Source organism: Cnephaeus nilssonii (assembly GCF_951640355.1).
Source record: "Cnephaeus nilssonii genome assembly, chromosome: 5".
Taxonomy (NCBI): Eukaryota; Metazoa; Chordata; class Mammalia; order Chiroptera; family Vespertilionidae; genus Cnephaeus; species Cnephaeus nilssonii.
In genome coordinates, this window is record NC_137076.1 from 91,155,333 (window position 1) to 91,175,657 (window position 20,325).

The window sequence follows — 20,325 nt, forward strand, 5'->3', positions numbered from 1 at the left end:
AAACTTATTATAGGTTTCATTTGCCCTTTAGATAACAGACACTGCAAAATGTCTTGGCTTTCTTTTTTTCCTCATCTGCTGCTTAAAAAAAAGTACTTTAATCAGCATTTACACCTTACGTGGCAAATGACCTTTTCTAGAATCATCTGTATAAAACGGGGAATTGGATGGTGGTATGGCTCTGCCCTTGGAAGTACAGCAGGTCCTCAAATAATGTCATTTCGTTTAATGTTGTCTCACTATCACGTTGATGAGGGGTGGGGGAATAGACCCTGGGGCGTTTTCACGTTCTCCCCATGTGCGTGGGTTTTGTCCAGTTCCTCTGGTTCGCTCCCACAGTCCAGCGATGCGCACGTTGGGGAATTGACGTGTCTGCCTTGTTGCAGTCTGAGTGTGGTGTGTGTGTCCGTGGCGCTGGGACGGAAGGGCGTCCTGACCAGGGTTGGTTTCCTCCTTGTGCTCTGAGCTGCTAGGATTGACTCCAGCCACCCACGACTCTGAACTGGAATAAGGTTGGAATATAGCAATCTTACTTGTTTTTATTAATCTTTCTTAAATGTATATATAGCTCACATTTATTCCAGTGTTTAATATTAGAAGTGTTTTAGGTCTTTATTTAGAAGTTTGGTGATGTTTTTATGAATACAAAGATGTCATAGGAACTCTTTTTTAAAAAATCTTTTAAAATTATTTTTTATTTTTCAATAACAGTTGACATACAATATTATATTAGTTTCTGGTGTACATCCCCAGTGATTAGACATTATATAAATACTAAGTGATCATTTCGATAAAACTCATTCCCATCTGACACCATGCATAGTTATTAGAATATTATTGATTATACTAGCGGCCTGGTGCATGAAATTCGTGCACGGGTAGGGTCCCTAGGCCTGGCCAGCGATCAGGGCCAATCAGGTTCCCCGCCTCCCTGCCTCCTCCTTCCTTCGCTCCCTCAGTGCCCCGCTGGCTGCTAGTCACCCACCATATTCCACGCTGCTCCCTTGAGGTCAGCGCACGTCATAGCAAGTGATCAAACTCCTGGTCTCCCAGTCGAACTCCCGAGGAGATAATTTGCATATTAGCCTTTTATTATATAGGACTAGAGGCCCGGTGCACAAAATTCGTGCACGGGGGGGGGGGGTGGTCCCTCAGCCCAGCCTGCACCCTCTCCAATCTGGGACACCTCGAGGGATGTCCGACTGCCTGTTTAGGCCCGATCCCTGTAGGCTCCCAACTGCTCGCCTGCCTGACTTCCTGATCGCCCCTAACCGCTTCTGCCTGCTAGCCTGATCACCCCTAACCACTCCCCTGCCAGCCTGTTTGCCCTTAACTGCCCTTCCCTTGCAGGCCTGCTCACCCCTAACTGCCCTCCCCTGCAGGCCTGGTCCCCTCCAACTGCTCTCCCCTGCAGGCCTGGGTCCCCCCCAACTGCCCTTCCCTGCAGGCCCAGTCTCCAACTTCCCTCCTCTGCCGGCCTGCTCACCCCTAACTGCCCTCCCCTGCAGGCTTGATCACCCCCAACTGCCCTCCCTTGCAGGCCTGATCCCTTCCAACTGCCCTCCCCTGCTGGCCTGATCGCCCACAACTGCCCTCCCTTGCAGACCTGGTCCCTCCCAACTGCCATCCCCTGCTGACCATTTTTTGGCGGCCATCTTGTGTCCACATGGGGGCAGCCATCTTGTGTTGGAGGGATGGTCAATTTGCATATTACTCTTTTATTATATAGGATTCTCTATGCTGTACTTTACATCTCCATGACTGTTTTGTTACTACTGATTTGTACTTCTTTTCCCCCCCTTTTTTATTGAATTTATTGGGGTGACACTTGGTTAACAAAATTATACAGGTTACAAGGGGCACAATTCTGCAGCACATCATCTGTGCACTGTATTCTGTGTCTGCCACCCCAAGTCAAGGCGGGGTGGAGGGAGGTGGAGGAGGGTATACCGGTGATAATGGAGATGGAACTTAATTTGTTTATGCCAACTAGCTGATGGTAGCATTGGTTGCATTACATATCGTTTCACTTAAAGCCCCAGTTTTTGAGAACCTGTTGATGATGTTAAGTGAGGACTTACTGTACAGGACCAGCCTTTTAAACAGTGGTTCCTATCTGTGAATGACCTTGCCCTCTTAGGGAATGAGGCCCTGTCCAGATTTCAGACTCCAACATGCTAGTGTTGAGATGACAGAGGTGTAGGAGGGAGGGAAATTGACACACCCGTTGCCGAGTGAAACAGGACCTGCCTGACATGGGCCCAGCAGACTTAGGCCGTCTCGTGGTTACGGGGTTATGGTGTCTCTGTTTACTCACAAACGGTGCCCTTAGTTTTTATTGTTTTCTCATGCAGCTTGGGCCTGGTTGTCATGAAAGGTCGGTTTTCTCAGACAGCAGCCTCCTGCAGAGGGGCTGGGCTCAGGTCACCCCCATCAGTCTGCCTTACCTGAGAGTGGGCCTCAGCCTGCAAAGAGGGGGCGTGTCTTCCTAGGGAAACAGGATCCCCTTTCTCCCTGCATCTCTCCCGAGAAGAGGAGGGTTCTTAGGTTAATTGCAAGTGGAAAGGTAGTAACATACTTCATTTTTTGAGTTCTACTCCAGCCTGTTTCTTGCTCAGACACCTTCTGTGGCTCCCACCTGCCACACAGCTCACATGTAAGGCCCTTGGATTCTGGTCCAGGCTTCCTGCCCTCATTGCTCATGATTCTTTTGTGCCCCACTCACTCCGGCCAAATCAGACCCCTTGCCATTAAATAAATATGTCCCTTACTTTCTAACCTTCATTTCTTTGCCCATACTTTCTCTCCAGCTGGATTCCACCCCTCCATTGCTAATAGTCCAACTCCTACCCATCCTTCCACATACCTCCCAAAGACTATGTTCCTACAAGAATTCTTCCCTGATCATTTCAGATAGACTCTAACCTTTGGGTCTCGTAAATGCCCGTAGAATGTCTCTGTACAACTTTCAAGGCCCTTAGTTACAGTGTTGTGTGTGTTTTACTGTCTCATCTGCTTGTCTCCTATGCGTGATTTTTGATGAGGCCAGGGTCTATTTCATTTATCTTGGTCTCCCCACAGTTCTTCAATGACCTATTCTCATTTGTGGCATGCACGAATAAATAAAACAATCTAGCGTATGTCCTCAAAATTCATGAAGAAAGTACATTTATCCAACTGTCCAAACTCCCTTGCTTAAAGTAACTTTACACCTTTGGCTGGCTTACGTCCCCCCCGCCCTCTTTGAAGTATAACCTTGAAGGCAACCTTAAAGAATGCTTTGTTGTGAGGGTGTGTGTGTGTGTGTGTGTGTGTGTGTGTGTGTGTGTGTAGGAAAGTTATTAGAATAATTTACTTAGCAGATTACCAAATGCTTGGAATTATAGAGTCATTTAAACCTCAAAACAAAATCATTCCAGCTCCTTTGTAGGGGTAAAGAGGAGGGTCCGGGGGAAGCCATCCTAAAATTTGCAGCAGAATCTGGTCTGTAATATGTCCTCAGACCCTGAATGAAGCAGGCGACCGCCTCCGTTTTCCTTTCAGCTTTGCCATTTCAGAGCCTACAGCTCTTTTCCCATTATCTTGAAGACACTGGCCAGCCCGGCCAGCGACGCGGATGTGCTGAGCAGCAGTTGCCGAGTCTGCAGTGCTGGGATTAGAGCGCGCACTGTCACAGGTCTTTCTTCTTGGGCAGGATGCAGTTGGCTTGCTTCGCCACCTTTCTTCCCTCCCTCCGAAGGGTGCCGGGCACGCTAAGTAGTGATTAAACAAAAGATTAAAATTCCATTTGCGTGTGTGAGTGTGTGGCTGTTTGAACACTAATCACTTCTTCCAGGGGAACGTTAAGTAAAAGCACGCAGATACCAGGAGCAGTTATTTGGAGGAGCCAGTCAAAATCCATTTCCAATTTATTACTTACTGCGATTTCCACGTTAATTCTGCCAGCCCCCCCAACCCCTCTCCCTCTCCTCTCTGGCCATGCTCCTTCCCGGCCCCTTTGCTTCCGGTAGCAAAAGGACATCTGCAAACTGAGGAAAATAATCCCCACTTTCCTAGACAAATCTGTGAGTCTGTAGAATTAAAGAAACTTTAAATTACCGCTGGACTGGAATTCCAGGCGTTTTGTTTTGGTTTGGTTTGGTTTTTTGCATGATATTAAATGACCGCTATTGCAAAGAATTGCTGTGCTTTTGAGAAGGATTGTCCAAGCCTTTCTTGTTGCTAAAGGTCGTGTGGCATTTGTTTCTAATGTAGAATGCCATTATTAATTAAGAACACTCTGCTTTCCTGAGGAACATTGGATTTCCACAGGGCCATATGACCTGTTAATGAGGAAACTCTAAATCCTGTTATCAGCAATGGCCAGTTGAATTGGCTCCGGTGTAAAATAGGTTGCCTCTGCAGGCCTCACAGTTTTATTATTAGATTCCCATCCCTTTCCTAGTCCCCCCTACCCCCTACCCCCACCCCCCCTGAACATGGCCATCGCAAACATTGTATCACAACCTTTCTCTGAAAAGAATGTATTGATAGTAGCAGTCCTTTACTGGCAGGGCCTAACTTTGTGCCAGACACCAAGCTAGATGCTTTGTGGAGAGTAACTCAGTTCATCCACCCAACAACCCGCAGGTCATTCTGTTAGTTTTCCCTATTTTTCAGTCCAGGAAACTGAGGTCCATCTGCCCGGGAAGTAAAACCTAGGCTTTTCCAACTCTGGAACCAGAATGTTCTGAGTCATTAGACTTCCTATCACATTGATGAGCAATCATTCATTCATTCACTCATTCCACTGAGGGCCTAAGGTGAGCCAGGTATCGGCCTAGGAGAGCACAGTGACATGCACTTGCCTGCGAGAAGCTCACAGTCTAGCTCAGGGAGAGAACAGCCAGATCTGGTTTGGTTTGGGGGGCTGACAAGCTATGGGATTTAGGGCAAGTCTGTCCCACTCTGTTAGTCTCAGATTTCGTATCTGTAAAATGAAGCAGCTGGATTTAGACAAGTGTTTTTTCACCTTTATTGTGAATCAGACTCATATGAGGAATAGGGTTAAAAACACATCATCCTGGCTTCCTAGCGCCAGATACTTTGATTTAATAGGTTCAGTGTGGGGCCCAGGAATTTACATCTATAATGAGGTCTCCCAAGAGCCAGCGCCCTTGGAGAGAAACTGATCTGGCTATAAACTCCGTGCCTACTGAAATCTGTGTTGTCTTGCCTGTTCCCCCAGTGCCTAGCACAGTGCCTGGTACTGAGTGGTTCTCAGTAAACATTTGGTGATGGTTTGGATGATCTATGAGCTTTCCACGGATGGACCTCAGAGACTCTTAAACCACCTGAAATTGCCCGCAAATTTTATTAAGGTTTGTGGATAGAGCCCTTTGGGCTCTGACTGCTCTGTTTTCTCCTACCAACAGCTCAGACCTATTACTGGAATCTTTTAAACCCATATAGTAAAATTTGAGTCCTATATCAAGGTGATTTGGTGAGAACATGTCAATTTAGATGCTTAAAACCAGGCGTCCTCAAACTACGGCCCGTGGGCCACATGCGGGTGTTTTTGCCGTGTTGTTTTTTTACTTCAAAATAAGATATGTGCAGTGTGCATAGGAATTTGTTCATAGTTTTTTTTTAAACTATAGTCTGCCCCTCCAACGGTCTGAGGGACAGTGAACTGGCCCCCTGTTTAGAAAGTTTGAGGACCCCTGCTTAAAACCCTAGAAGAGTTGATATCCACATTCTTGTGTAAATTCTGAAAGTGCTCAGAACATAGGGTTTGTGATTTTCCTCAGTCCATCTAAAAGTAACCTTTGGGCAGGTAGTGCCATCTCCATTTTCCCGGTAGGAAAACTGAGGTGCCCGTGACTCCGGTAGCTTGTCCAAGGTCAGATTGCAAGGGTTCTCTCCACTGAGAACTAGCCCAGAAGTCAACAGGCTCTTCTCCTCTTGCCTGCTTGTGTGGCCTTGGATAAGTAGTATGGCTTCTTTGGGCCTCAGTTTCTCCATCTGCAAGATGAGGAAGGAAGGGCTAATTGTCTCTGAGCAGCTGCTTAGCTTGGATATTAGAGGGCCCTCTACTAACTACATGTTTAGACATGCAGAACCCCTGTGTCAGCGAGCTCTAAGGTCTCTTACTTTAGGGATGATGGGAGGACTCATGATACCACATAAAACAGCACGGATCATCTCTGCTGATCATCCCAGAGGGACATACACCTTTAAGGCAAAGACAGTGGAGATGGTAGAAGCCGTGGGTATGAAACTTCTAGAATTTAGGGACCTTAATTCTCTCCCCTGTCAGTTCAACAATTCACTGCTCATCCTGAGAACAAGATTTAAGGAGTTTGCTTCTGTGAAGTCACAACTGTGAGATTCAAGCCCGTCCCCCATTCCCAGCCATGTGGGAAGACTTTCACACAAGAGGAATACGGAGGAAACTGTGCCCTTCATGGAGTCTTAGACTCCTAAAATGTCCTTTAAAGGTCACGTAAGTGTGCTTCATGAGCCAGCAGCATCCGCATCACCGGGGAGCTTGTTAGAAATGCAGAATCGCAGGCCCCACCCAGACCTCCTGAGTCAGACCCTGCATTGAACAAGATCCCCACGTGGTTCTGTTGCACATAACATGTGAGCAGCACTAGCCTAACCAGCCCTTGATTTCCTCCTTCACACCCTGATGAACAGGTCAGCAACCTATTCCTGGCCTCTTCTAACATCTTCCAAATGGTCCTGTTTCATCCTAGCCCTGATCCAACCCTTGGAATTTCTTCTCTATCCTAAACTAGCCCCTCAGTCATTCCATAACTTCTGCTATTAGCTCCAGGTGGTGCGGGTGCTGCTGTGTCAGAGACCACACTTTGAGAATCACTTCGAATTGGTACCTCCCGTTAAGGCTTTTGCAGGGCCTCTTGAGTCCTCCCAGTGACCTAAAGTAACCAGCCGAAGTTCCAATCTTTGGGTAGCAGGAAGTGGAAAAGGCCTTGGGAAGGAGGGCTGGAGAAAAATCGCTAAATAGCTCACAATCCATCCGTCGTGACATTGAGACGTATTTATTTGGGCAGGTCCCTGACCCACCCCAAGGCTCAGTTTCCCTGTCTGCGAAATATGGAGGTGGCCCTAGCTCAGTTTCCAAGTATATTTATTTGTTCACTTGTCTGGAGATTTGGTTATCAATTTGTCTTTAGCAGAGGACCATTTTAAAACGAAATCCCACCTGGATCCTGAGTACAGAAAACAGAGAGATGCATTGCTGGTCTGATGGGTCTGACTGATGGAGGGTCAAGCTCCTGCTCTCAGCCTCCCTCTCCCCCAGGCAGCACTGAGCATTCAAATGTAGCTCAGCACAGTTGAAATCCACCGAAGGTTGAACTTCCAGCTCAGCCTCGGCGATTTCTGTGAACCCCGAGAACTGTTTGTGGGCACGTGGCCTCTGTTTTCTTTTCTTTCCGTCCCTGACCAAGACATCCGGCATGCCAGCTTTCAGAATTTTCTTCTTGCAACTCAGAGAGGCCTGTAGGAGGGACGACAACGGATTGTTATTGTCATTAAAGCTGTTGTAAGGATATTGCACTGTTGTAGACAATCTGCTAACTCGAGAATCAGCCAGAGACTTAATAAACAGGCGTGTGGACTGTTTTGTCCCGGTGGCTTCTTTCTACGGCTGACGTTCCGGCACACCACACTTTCAGGGCCTTTGTAGTTAATTACATAGGAAATAGGACTTTTGGATTCTGCATGCCACAGTGGCAAGGACTGTCTTGCGGGAATTTTAACGGGCAAGGTGATGTGGAAAGCCAATCTCATCCAAGGGAACACGGAAGATACCTAAGCAGTGTTACCTTGGGAAGTTTCTGAGTCTTTAGACTTCACCATGGGCGTGAGAAAGCATCTGGCACCTTCAGATGACCCCAGGCACTGGCATGCAGCCTCATTTAATTAGGGAAACTGGTTCTAATGGGCCCAAGAGGATGGGCTCACCTCCCCAGATGCATAATAAACAGCTTCAGAGCCAGGCCCCCGGGGGCTGCTCTCTGGGGGCTGTTGCATCGTCCTGTTTCCTTTCAGCATTCAACTGTTTGTTCATCCATTCCACACAGTCGCCAAATGTTCACCCTCCTTGTGACTTTAGAAAGGAACAAGGCCAAGCCTAGTTCTGCGACTTCACAGCCTCTGGGAGTCTGTGCCCAGGCCGTTTGCCCTGCCTGCCCCTCATTTCGGCCTATCTGAAGCTCAGCCCAAACACCTTCTGTCATGAAACCTTCTCCAGTTCTCCCAGGTGGAGGTGAACTCCTGTAGCACTTTCTGCAGGCCTGTCATCTGAGGGTCACCTACCCTGCCCCATCCCTTAGGTAGCCACCAGCCACCTGTGGCTGTGGAGCACTTGAAAGGGGCCTGAATCGAGGTGAACACAAGTGTAAAATACACACTGGATTTTGAAGACTTAGTACAAAAACAAAAGTAAAGTATCTCAATGAATTTTTTACATTGCGTGGTGAAATATTTTCCATAGAGTGTGGTGGGGTAAATAAAATATATTATCAAAACTAACTTCCCCTGTTTCTTTTTCTTCCCAGTGTGAATATTAGAAAATGTAAAGTTGCAAATGTGGCTCACATTTGTGGCTCGTGTTGTTGTTATATTTCTCTTGGCAGCGCCACATGTACTGCTTTTTCTCGAGTGAAAGGAATGTTTGTCCATCTGGGTTTTTCTCCTGCTGGTTTCTGACTTCTAAGAGGGTGGACTCATCGTCCTGACCTTTGTGTACCTGGGTGGCACTAACAGAGGTATACCAAGGGGGTCAATAAAGGAACAATTGACAGACATTCCATCGATGCCAAAAGCTCCCTTAGGCAGGGTAATTTCTGGGTCTCTGTTATTAAACTTATTTCCCCTTTTTCTTTTTCACCGTTTTTGTCTTTTTCTTTTTTTAAGGGATCACACAATCAGCAACAGAAGATATTTTTCTTGGGAGATGGACAAAAGCTGAAGGACTGGCATGACAAAGAAGCCATCAGAAGGGATGCTCAGCGTGTAGGTACGGAGAGAGGTGCCGTCCACGGGCAGGCCTGTGGAGAGGGAATGCGTGTGAGTGTGTGTGTGTGTGAGTGTGTGTGTGTGTGTGTGTGTATGCCCGTATGTGTGTTTAATGGGGTGTCTGGACCTCCTGTCAACTCCCCTCCATCTGCCACCCTCCACCCTCCCTTCCCCTGATTCTGGAATCCCCTCTTCACCTGTGAGCTGGCCCCATCCTTTCTCCACTCACATCACCAGATCCACTGCTTTCAGGAATTTGCCTTGCCACCTTTATTGGGCGATAAAAAAATGTCTCCCCCTTATGAGATGTTTTACCACTAAAATGAGGAGCAGTGATAATAAGAGGCACCATTTATGAATATTTACAGTGAGCACGGCTCACACTCCATACTGCACATTTTCTCGGTGAATCCCCAAATCAACCTTTATGGCCATTTGATGAGAAGGGACCTGTAGTTCAGAGAGGTGGGGTAATCTGCCCACCGTCACCCAGTGAGAAAGAGGCAGGCTTGGAATTTGAACCCAGGTCTGGAGGGCAGAGTTGACCCCTACCAGCCCTACAGCCACGAGGCTGAATGAATTTATTGGGCTTCAGCTAACATTTCCTTTGGCTAATTCATCTTTGGAGCAGTTTCTGTTACAGCTGGGGAGTTGGGAAGGGAAATTATGTGGAGAGTTCTTTGTAGAGAGCCTGGACTAGGAGTCAGGAGGGCAGCTCTGACACCCCTTATCAGCTATGTGGCCATCAGGAAAATTCCATAATCCTTGAGCTCAGTTTCCCCATCTGTCACTGGAGCTCATGCTTCCTGCTTTGACAGCCTCAGGGTATTGGTACAACGTAGCTTTACATTGGAAAACACTGTAGAAATAGAAGCGATTGGTATTTTATTCATTTTTATCTCAGTTAAAGGCACCCACTATTGATTTTCTTAAAATTACATTATGACAAAAACCAGATTACAACAAGGCTTTGAATAGAGCTGAAATGATAACTTAACTGAAATTCAGGGAAATCTAAAGACACGACATGCATTTTTCTGTATGCCAGTAATTTAGAATGAAGAGTTAGGTTAGGGTGGGGGAGGGCTGCTTAAATTAAAAAAGGAGACATTTGAAAGGAGCTGATTTGCCAGACAGTAAGTACCAGAGTTATTAGCATACCGGCCTAACTAGCAAGAAAGAAGTAAGCCCTGGAGAAATTATTCAGAATAATAATGACCAGTGCTAACTGGGTACCAGGCGCCTTGCCCTGCATTACCTCCTTAATCATCACACTGAAGCTTCATATCCCAATTAAGACACAGGCGACAACCGAGACATAGACAGGCGAAAGGCACGCCCAAGGTGACAGAGCTGGGATAGCAGGGCTGGACTACGGCTTCCACCCTGCCCGCTCCAGGGCCTACATATGAGTCGCTCCCGTCCTGCCTTCCTGAGGCTCTGCCCTGAGAGAGCTGCTTCTGCTGCTCCTGAGTCCCTTGTGGAACCCGTCCCGGGCACTGGCTCACTGTGTTTGACACGGAGCGTCATACAGACGGGGGAGTGCTCTCCCTCGTCTGGCAGGATTGGAGTAGCCACAGTCTGTGGGCTCCACCTCTTAGCTTGCACCTCCCCATCAAGCTCATGTTGTCCACATTCACCTTACAAACTGCATGGGACGATGCTCAGAGCATACGCTCCAGAAGATGAGGTCCTGTCTGACCAGCCATCTTACTGCCATTCCTTCAGGACCCTCGGCAATGTCTGATTCTGCAGGCTCGGTGTGGACATTCCCACTTCCCACCTGCGTCCTGAGAACCCTGAGGATAATTTCCGGGAGCATCAGGAACTCTTTCCCCAGCTGGATTGTGCAGAGAACAGAAAGAATAGCACTTTATTCAACCGAGTCTGTGGCTCACATCAACACTTTCCAAGCAGTCCTGCCCGAGCCTGGGCAGATCTTTATTTGTTTGCTGGCTTTAAAAAACTCAAAGCGTCTTGTATCGTTTGTGGCTATTTAAATTTTTTTTTAAATTTCTTTATTGATTAAGGTATTACATATGTGTCCTCATCCCTCTATTAACCCTCCTTTTGACTTACATATAATGTTTGCCCTGCCTGAAGAATAGCCATAACATTTCCTCACATTTATATAGTGTTTTATAGTTTACAAAAAGCTCTCGCCTGCACAGCATCTATTGGGCTCTCACCAGGCTGTGGGTACCAGGGCGGGTCAGCTACAGTCAGAGAGGTGCTGTGACTGCCCCGGGGTTGATCAGCTCGTACGTGGACCTGGTCTCCCTCCAGGTGATTAGACTCTCTGGTCAGGGATATTTGGGGCTCCTGGCAGAGTGGAGGGAGCACGGGATTTATCCATCTATAGGCTGAGGGTTCTCATGTTCACCCACATGCTTCCTGTGGAGATTACATGAGGACAGGCTCTATAAAGTGTGTGACTCGGCCGTGACGGAATGCTCACTCCGCTCCCCTCTGTACACTTCCCCCTGCAAAATCTGCACGGACACTCTGTATCCAGCATCAGATTTCATCTTTGTGGTTGAATCATATTCTTCATCCTTCGTCCCCACGCCATTCAGTTAGCAACGTTAACTTTGCTCTTTGCTCTTTGCTCCCAGGAAATGGAGAACAAGGGAGACCGTACCCCATGACGGACGCTGAGAGAGTGGATCAGGCGTACCGAGAAAATGGATTTAACATCTACGTCAGCGATAAGATCTCCCTGAATCGCTCTCTCCCTGATATTCGGCACCCGAAGTAAGTGTAACGTCTCTTATCCTCTGGGATGGGAGGAGTTTGCCCTCGGCTCTTGTTGAGAATTAAAGAAGCAGGTACACGAAGCGCTGCTGGAGGAGAGTCCCTCCTGTTGCACGGGGCTTTGTGGGAAGGTTCGTGTGGTCGATGTTTCTAGAATGTAGAGCAGCTGTGGCAGAGGGACGATGGTGTCTCCCTAAAAGGGCCGGTCACCTTCCTGTGTTCAGACAGTGGGAACAGGGAACCGCTGCATTTCCTTTGGGCTCTGGCCCACGGGGAAGCTCAGACCTCAACTTAGAAGGCAATTGCAATGACAGTTTCAACCATTACTCTCCCCTTTCTGTGTGTGGTGTTTCTGTATTTTTAATCTTTATTTTAGCTATCCTGAGTATATTTATGACTTGTTATAAGCTACCTCAAATCATTTGAGAGGGGACATGTAATGATTATAAAGGTAACTGTGGCTCCCAGCCAGCATGGCTCAGTGGTTGAGCGTCAACCTAAGAACCAGGAAGTCACATTCGATTCCCGGTCAGGACACATGCCTGGATTGTGGGCTCGATCCCTGGTGTGGGGCGTGCAGGAGGCAGCTGATGAATGATTCTCTCTCATCGTTGATGTTTCTCTCTCTCTCTTCTCCCGTCCTCTCTCACCGGGACTAGAACTGTAACCTCCTAGTTCATAGGTCGACGCTCAACCACTGAGCCTCGCCGGACTGGGCTTAAAGTCATAATTCATATAAGGCCATTAGGTGAATAAGGACTGAGCCAGGTATTGGGCTCCAGTCCACCCCAAAACTATCCCTAAACTGGAAGCCATCTGCCTCCCGGGCATTTCCAGTAGGGTTACTGTGGTGGTCGTGTGATTTTCTAGTAGAGCTATTGTTCTTAAAGCTGGGGTGCATTAGTCGTCTGGAGGGCTGTTAGAACACAGGATATTGAGCTTCCCCCCTGTGATTCCTGAATCGTTAGATTTGGGTTGAGGCCTAAGAGCTGGCATTACAAATAAGCGCCCCCGGGATACTCATGCAGCAGAGTTGGGTCCACGCTGTGGGGACCACTACAAGTAGATTTCACGCTGGCTTCTACACGAAGATAGTTCTGAGTAGCACTGGAGCATAAAGGGTTCTGTTCAGGGACTAAAAAGTAGAGCCCAGGAAAAGATAGTAACGGCTAACACTTATACGATTCTTACTGTATGCCAGGCATCATTCTAAGCCAGTGCTTCTCAAAGTGTGGTTCCCAAAGCAGTGACTCCAGCATTACCCAGGAGCTTGTCCGCATGCAGATTCTCAAATCCCAGCCCAGATCGACTGAATCCAAAGCTCTGTGGTGGGGCCCCGCCCTCTGTGCTTTAACTAGCCTTCCAGATGATTCTGACGCACACTTCAGGTTTAGAGCTGTGTTCTGGGCACTTTCAGTGCATCAACTCGGCCAAACTTTCCAAAAACTCAACGAGATAGGTACCTTTATTGTCAACATTTTACAGATGGGGAATGGAGGTACAGAAAGGTTAAATAATTTGCCTAAAATGACAGAGCAGGTAAGGGCTGGTGCCAGAATTTATATGCAGAAATTCTGACTCTGGAATCTGTGCTTTTAATCACTGAATTAGAAGGTCTCCCCACCTGTCAGAGCTCAATTGGTAGAATGCAATAATCAAGAATTAATCTTGGTAGCATGTTCGGCTACTCACAGAATGCTCTCAGCCCCATTACACCTGCCAGTTCCTGCAACAGTGAGTTGGCCGTACTAGTATCTCCACTTGGCAGGTGAGGAAACGCCTACAAGGTGTGCTGCTTGCCCAGGATGGGGCCCTTTTCATAAGGATCTCTCATAGGGAGAGGAGGAAACGGTGGGGGGGGGGGCGGGGCGGCCTCAGTGTGCTCCCCTGTGTGGTTTGCAATTTGTTTCATGGTCTTCACTGTCAAGCCTGAGAATTTTTTCATCCAAGTCTGAGCATGTAGTTCAGATATTGCTGATGTTTCTGGATTCAGAACTGTGACCTGACTCTGAGGGTCAGAAACTCAATTTATGAGTTTAGCCCCTTGCAGAGTTTAGAATTCTGCACTAATATCATCTTTCTGGCTCTGGGAAAGAAGTTCATCTGGGAGCTTTATTCCCTCGCCTCAGCTGTTCCGTGGTACTGTGGGCTCTCAACTCTGGCTGTGCCTGGCTTGTTTTTAAAAACATACAAAAGCCTTAGCCGGTTTGGCTCAGTGGATAGAGCCTCGGCCTGCGGACTAAAGAGTCCCGGGTTCAATTCCAGTCAAGGGCACATGCCCAGGTTGCAGGCTCGATCCGCAGTGTGGGGTGTGCAGGAGGCAACTGATCAGTGATTCTCATTATTGATGTTTCTATCTCTCTCTCCCTCTCCCTTCCTCTCTAAAATCAATAAAAGTATATTTAAAAAAAAAAAAAAACATACAAAGGCCAGGACACCACCCCAAGCCACTGGGCTCTCAATTTCTGGGGGTGCGGCCTGGGTCTCTATATTTTCTAAAATCTTTAAAAGCCATTCTTACGTGTAACCAGGGCTGAGAACTGGTACAAAGTAGAAATATGTTTACAATGAGAGAGAGAAGCCGAGTGTGGTCACAGCTTTCATCCAGCCCCTCATCTGTTCATCCAGTAAATACAGAGTGGGGCAAAAGTAGGTTTACAGTTGCTCGTATGGAAAAATAACACAGTAATTAATTAATAATACAACAATAAACTGTGTTTCACGAACTCACCACGGTAAGCCTACTTTTGCCCCATCCTGTATATGCATAATGGTCTTCTGTGTGCCAGGCCCTGTGCTTGACACCAAGAACACAGTGCTAAACGGGCCCTTATCACTGCTTTGTGCAAGGGTGGGACAGAGGCATATGGAGCTCATTGGGCCACGGTGAGACGACCAGTAATAGTGGTGGGCAGAGAGTGCTTGGAACCTCAGGGCACACCCCCATCGGGCTTTGTGGAGGGCGCGGGGCGGGTGGGGGTGGGGGGGCGGGGAGACAGTACTCGTTCTTCAGCTCTCGAAGTACAAGGCTGAGTCTTTGCTGGTTAGAAGTGGAGCCAGGATGGGGACCCAGCCCTTTGTCCCCCAGCGCAGTGCTCTTTCCTGACAGCCGAGAAAGAGAGACGGCTCCCTAACCCAGAGCGCCGCGGTCCACGGAGAGAATTCCGGAGGGTCCGTAAACAGAGGAGGAAAACATTGCTTTCTTTTTTCCATTGACCTCTGACCGAAATGTGTTCCCTTCCGTTATAACTAAAACGCCTGTGATGTAGTCACCACAAGAAATCATGTACTTTCTCATCCCTTGACAGATAACCCTGAGAGGTGGTGGGCACCCATCACTGCTTTGAAATGAAGGTAGTTTGTAGAACTGCACTAGATCTTGTGGCTTCCTGTGTCCCTAAAGAAGCACTTGTATTACTGTAGTTTACATTCTTTTATTATTTTGATAACTATATTCCAGTCTCATTGGTTTCCTTTGCAGTCTTATGTAGTTTATTTTATGAGTTATAAGCCTTGCTCTCAGAAGTGTCCATATGTATTACCAGCCTGGCAGAGGGTCCTGGACAGAAGTAAGGCGAAGACCCTTGTTCTGGGTGGATGGGAACTGAGCTGCAACATGCCACTGGCTCCTCGGTTACCAGCCGCCCACCCAGCCAGCATCCACATTACAGCAAAAGATGTTGCTAAACCCAGCGCTCCTGACACCCCCCTTTTTCAGAATCCCCAGTGGTGGAAGCTGACTTTTCAGAAATGAGTTAACAGATGTCTTGAAGAGCTTTTCTTTTTTCCGGGGGGTGGTGGGGGTGGGGTAGGGGGAGAGGACTTTCCTGCTCTGTGACAGCAGAAATTATGAATAAATGAGAGCAGTTGGGCTGCTCATTCCCTCTGGTTTCTTTTCACTTAAACAACTTTCCCAGCAGGAGCTGGGGTTTATGTTTGCCTTTTATTCTTCGAATTGAATTTTGGCAGCAGCACGTCAAGAACAGGGTCGAGGGGCTGTTTGTTTGTGCCAGCTGCACTGGCTTTCCCCAGAAGCCGCACGGGGGAACGTGCAGCCACAGAGAATGGAAACTAGAAAGTTCGGCCTGTCTTGCTGGGCTTGCATGTGGGAGGCGGCCAGCTGGCTCTGAGCAGACCTGCCCTCTGCACCTCCTGCCCAGGGAGCAGAACAGAGGCTGGCTGGTGGGCTGGCCCACTTTCCCTGCTCCAGGGGGCTCTGTGGGCTGCTTGACAACCGCACACGGAGGCCCCTCGGGCACAGAGCTGATGGCATTGCAGCCCCAGCTGCTCAAGTGCCCCAGGCCTGAAGGTTCCTAAGCAGAGCCCCCTGTTGAGTGATCAGTTCCTCCCATGTAAAGACTGTCCATAGTGGGAATGAAAACAGCCTACAATCGGGACTGCTTTCTCCGAATCCAGTCCATGGGTTTCGCTTCCAGAAATGAATGAACCTGAATGTAATCTGTTGCAATAAAAGGTCCAGGTCTACCAGATTTCTGGTTCCGTGCTCCCTTTTGCTTTTTTCCTTTTTGTTAAATTAATATGGTTACTTTATGGTGCATGCTGAATTTCCTGAAAAGAACTGACAAGTTCCTATTACTATAATAGGCTAGTAGTATTTATTGAGCACCTTTACATCCCCAACAGTTTACAAAAGCAACAATGGAGGGAGTTATAGCCTAAGTTTGACAAACATGTATTAAATATATACTCTGGTGGGGAGGCGGGGGAATGACAATTTGAAAGCACAGGAAATTAAAGCCAACCACATTTTTAGTAGTAGTAATAATAATATTAGTGCCCCAATGTGAATGTACACATGGACATTAAAAATGCTCTTTAGGGGCCAAGCTGGAGTAACAGGGACCAGATTTACTCTCCTGCCGAAAACAACTGAAAATTTTTTAAAAAGACGCTGGACACCAGGAAGTGAAGGGCAGTAATCCTAAAGGGATGGGAAACAAGTGAGGAGAGCAATACATTGTCTGAGTTTATTGCCTCGAGAGAGTTTTCAAGCCAAGATGCAGGGAGGGGGACAGGTAGAGCCCCGAGGACTTCCTGAGTTTATCTGATGTCGCTGAGAGTCCAGGGAGACCCAAGAGGCAAAGAGTTCACAGGACAGCGTACTGAAGAGGAGAGAGCTACACGGAGACCGAGCTACAGAGGTCTACAGAAGGTTCCCTGCATATTCAGCAGATTACTGATGAACTCCTTCCTATACAAAAGCTGCCGAAGGCTGGGAAAGGGATCGCCCAAAAGGATTACAGGGAACAGTGCCTAGCTCTCATGCAGAGCCAAGAATAGTGTCTCTTCCCACCGCTCAGACTAGGAAACCTTGTCATTTGTAAAAGAAAAAAAGCATAAATTATGACCCAGGAGGATCAAACTGTTTCTAAGTAACTTAACTACATCCCAGGTCAAACCTCAAAACAAAAATATTCAGAATTAATTAGGGTAAATCTAACCAACGATTATCAGGCATGCAAATAAGTAGAGAAACATGGCTCATAATGAGGAAAATAATCAAAATCAGCCCAGAGTTGACATAGATGTTAGAACTAGTAGAGGACACTAAAACAGTTATTAGAAATGCATTCTATGTATTTAAAAAGTTAGAGACTGGGAAGATATTAAAAGCCCCAAAATGAACTTCTAGAAATGAAAGCAACAATGTCTAAGATGAAAAACACAGTAAATGGAATCAATGGTAGAACAGATACTGCAGGAGAAAAAGATTAGTGAACCTGAGGTTATAAGTAAAGAAACTACTTGAAACGAGGGGAGAAAAAAATCATTTTTAAAAATGAAGAGTATTAATTAACTATACGTAGTTGAATACTCATGTAATTGGAGTCCATAAGGAGACAAGGGAAATAATGGCCAGAAGTTTTTCAAATTGAATGACAACTATAAAACCACAGATCCAAGAAGCTCAGTGAAATCCAATCTCAAGAAACATAAATAAAACAACACCAAGGCACATCATAATCAGATTAATGAAAATCACTGGTGAAGAGGAAAGATTTTAAAGCAGAGAAATAAAGCATATTACTGACAGAGGACCAAAAATAAGGGTGTTAGAATTTTCATTGGAAACAATGCAAGCAAGAACACTGTGTAGCAACATCTTTCATGTACTAAGAGTAAAGGAAAATTCTGTACCCCATGCATGAAAATACCTTTCAAAAATAACGGCAAAATAAATACTTTGCAGCCACAAAAAAAAAATGCTGAAAGAATTCATCACAACTGTCATGTACTATCAGAAATGTTAAAGGAAGTCCTTTCAAGGGGAAGAAAAAGGTACCAGATGGAAATAGAAATCTTTATACACAAAAAATGAAGATCACTGGAAATAGTAACCATGTGGGTAAATATATACTATTTTTCTAAGTGCTTAAATCTTTTAAAAAGGTATCTTACTCTGTAACCAAAAATAATAGCATATTGTTGAGTTTAAACATAGGTAAAAGTAAAATGTATCCCAACATAAAGATTAGAGGGGAGAAACGACAATATACTATTTTAAGGTTCTTGTAATACTTGTGAAGAGGTGAAGGTGGACTTTATAAATTAAAAGAACTAAAATAGCAAAACAAAGAGTTATAGCTAATAAGCCAATGAAGGAGATAAAGTAGAGTCGTGAAAAATATTCAATTAATCTAAAAGAAGGCAGAAAAGAGGAAAAAAGGGAAGACAGATTCAAAAGGAGAAATCAAAAGCAGGTACCAAAATGATGGAATTTAACCTAACCACATTAATAATCATGTTAAATGTAAATGCTCTAATCATTTCTGTTAAAAGGCAGAGATTGTCAGTTTAGATAAGAAAGCAAGACTCAGGTACATGCTGCCTGTGAGAAACATACTTTTAATATAAACATACAAATAAGTTATAAGTAAAAGGATAAAAAAGGCCTGTCTACCATGCTAACACTAGTCAAACGAAAGCTGGAGTGGCTGGCTATATGTTAATATCAGTCAAAGTAGATTTCAGAACAAAGACTATCACCAGGGATAAAGAAGGTCATTTCAGCCCTAGCTGGTTTGGCTCAGTGGATAGAGCGACGGCCTGTGGACTGAAGAAGGTCATTTCATAATAAAGGGATTATTCATACATGAAGCAAAACCTCATAGAACTGCAAGGAGTTATAGACATAGCCACAATTATGACAGTTCAGCACTCCTCTCTCTCTCTCTCTCCCTCTCTCTCTCTCTCTCTCTCTCTCTCTCTCTCTCTCTCAGTAATTCATAGAACAAGTAGACAGAAAATCAGCAAGGATATAGCAGACTTGAACAGCAGCACCATCAACTGATGTGACCCGACTGACGTTTATAGAACACTCCACTCATTAACAGCAGAATACATATTCTCTTCAAGTGCACAGGGAACATTTACCAAGATGGGCCATATTCTGGAAACAAGAAAACAAGTCTCCATAAATTTAAAAGGTTTCAAGTGATACCAAATATGTTCTCTGACCACAGTGGAATAAAATTTAGAAACCATTAATAGACAGTCTCTTAACATTTCTAAATGTTTGGAAACTATGTAACTAATTTATGAATAACAAATGGGTCAGAGAAGAAATCAAAAGGAGAATTAGAAAGTATTTTGAACCAAATCATAATGAAAAGAAAATATTATCAGAATTTGTGGGATGTCACTAAAGCAGTACTTATGGGGAAGTTTGTAGGATTCAAGGCCTATATTAGAAAAGAGTGGTCTCCAAATTGATGACACAAGCTTCTACTTTAAGAAACTAGAAAAAGAAGAATAAAGTATTCCAAAATAATAGAAGAACAGATACTTTAAAAGATCAAAACAGAGATCAATTAACTAGAGAATAGAAAAACAATAGAGAAAAATCAATAAAACCAAAAGCTGGTTCTTTGAGATGGTCAATTAAATTGATTAACTTCTAACCAGATTGATCGGCACAAAGTATTGGTATCGAGAATCAGAGAGGTGACATAACTACAGATTCTGTAATATTAAGAAAATAATAAAGGAATATTCTTAACAACTTTATGCCTATAAGTTCAACAACTTAGATGAAATGGCAAATTCCTTGAGAGACACAAACTAGCAAAGCTCACTCAAGAAGAAATGATTAGCTTGAATAGCCCCGTGTCTAGCAAACAAATTGATATTGTAGTTAAGGACCTTCTCACAAAGATGGGCTCACTGGTGAGTTCTACCAATAATTTGAGAAATAACACAAATTCTGTACACTCTTCCAGAAAATTAAAGAGGAATGCCCTGCGGCCATCATGCTTGGCTTACAAAGCCCAGTAAGCCCGGAGGAGAGCAACGAGGAGCAGGGCTGGAGAGATGTCTGGGGTGAGGGTGGGGTTTATCTTTTTACCAAAGTGAGTAAGATGGGAAGCCCTGGAGGGCTTTGAGCAGAGAACAACATGATTTGATTTTCATTTTCAGAGAATCACTTTGGTTGCTGTGTTAAGTGTAGACTGTAGGTGGCCAAGAGTGAAGGCAGGGGAAGAGTTGGAGTGTATGACAGCAATGCCGAGTGGCAGTGCCTCA

The 20,325-nt window shown here is 45.7% G+C and overlaps 1 protein-coding gene across 1 annotated transcript in view; it reads left to right on the forward strand.

The window, feature by feature from the left end:
• The window catches only part of GALNT10 (polypeptide N-acetylgalactosaminyltransferase 10), a 181,052-nt gene that overhangs the window by 73,530 nt on the left and 87,197 nt on the right, over positions 1–20,325 (forward strand). Inside the window, exons 2-3 of the mRNA XM_079770745.1 lie at positions 8,929–9,031; positions 11,646–11,784. Coding sequence (XP_079626871.1) covers positions 8,929–9,031; positions 11,646–11,784 — 242 coding nt within the window. The remainder of the gene's footprint in view (positions 1–8,928; positions 9,032–11,645; positions 11,785–20,325) is intronic.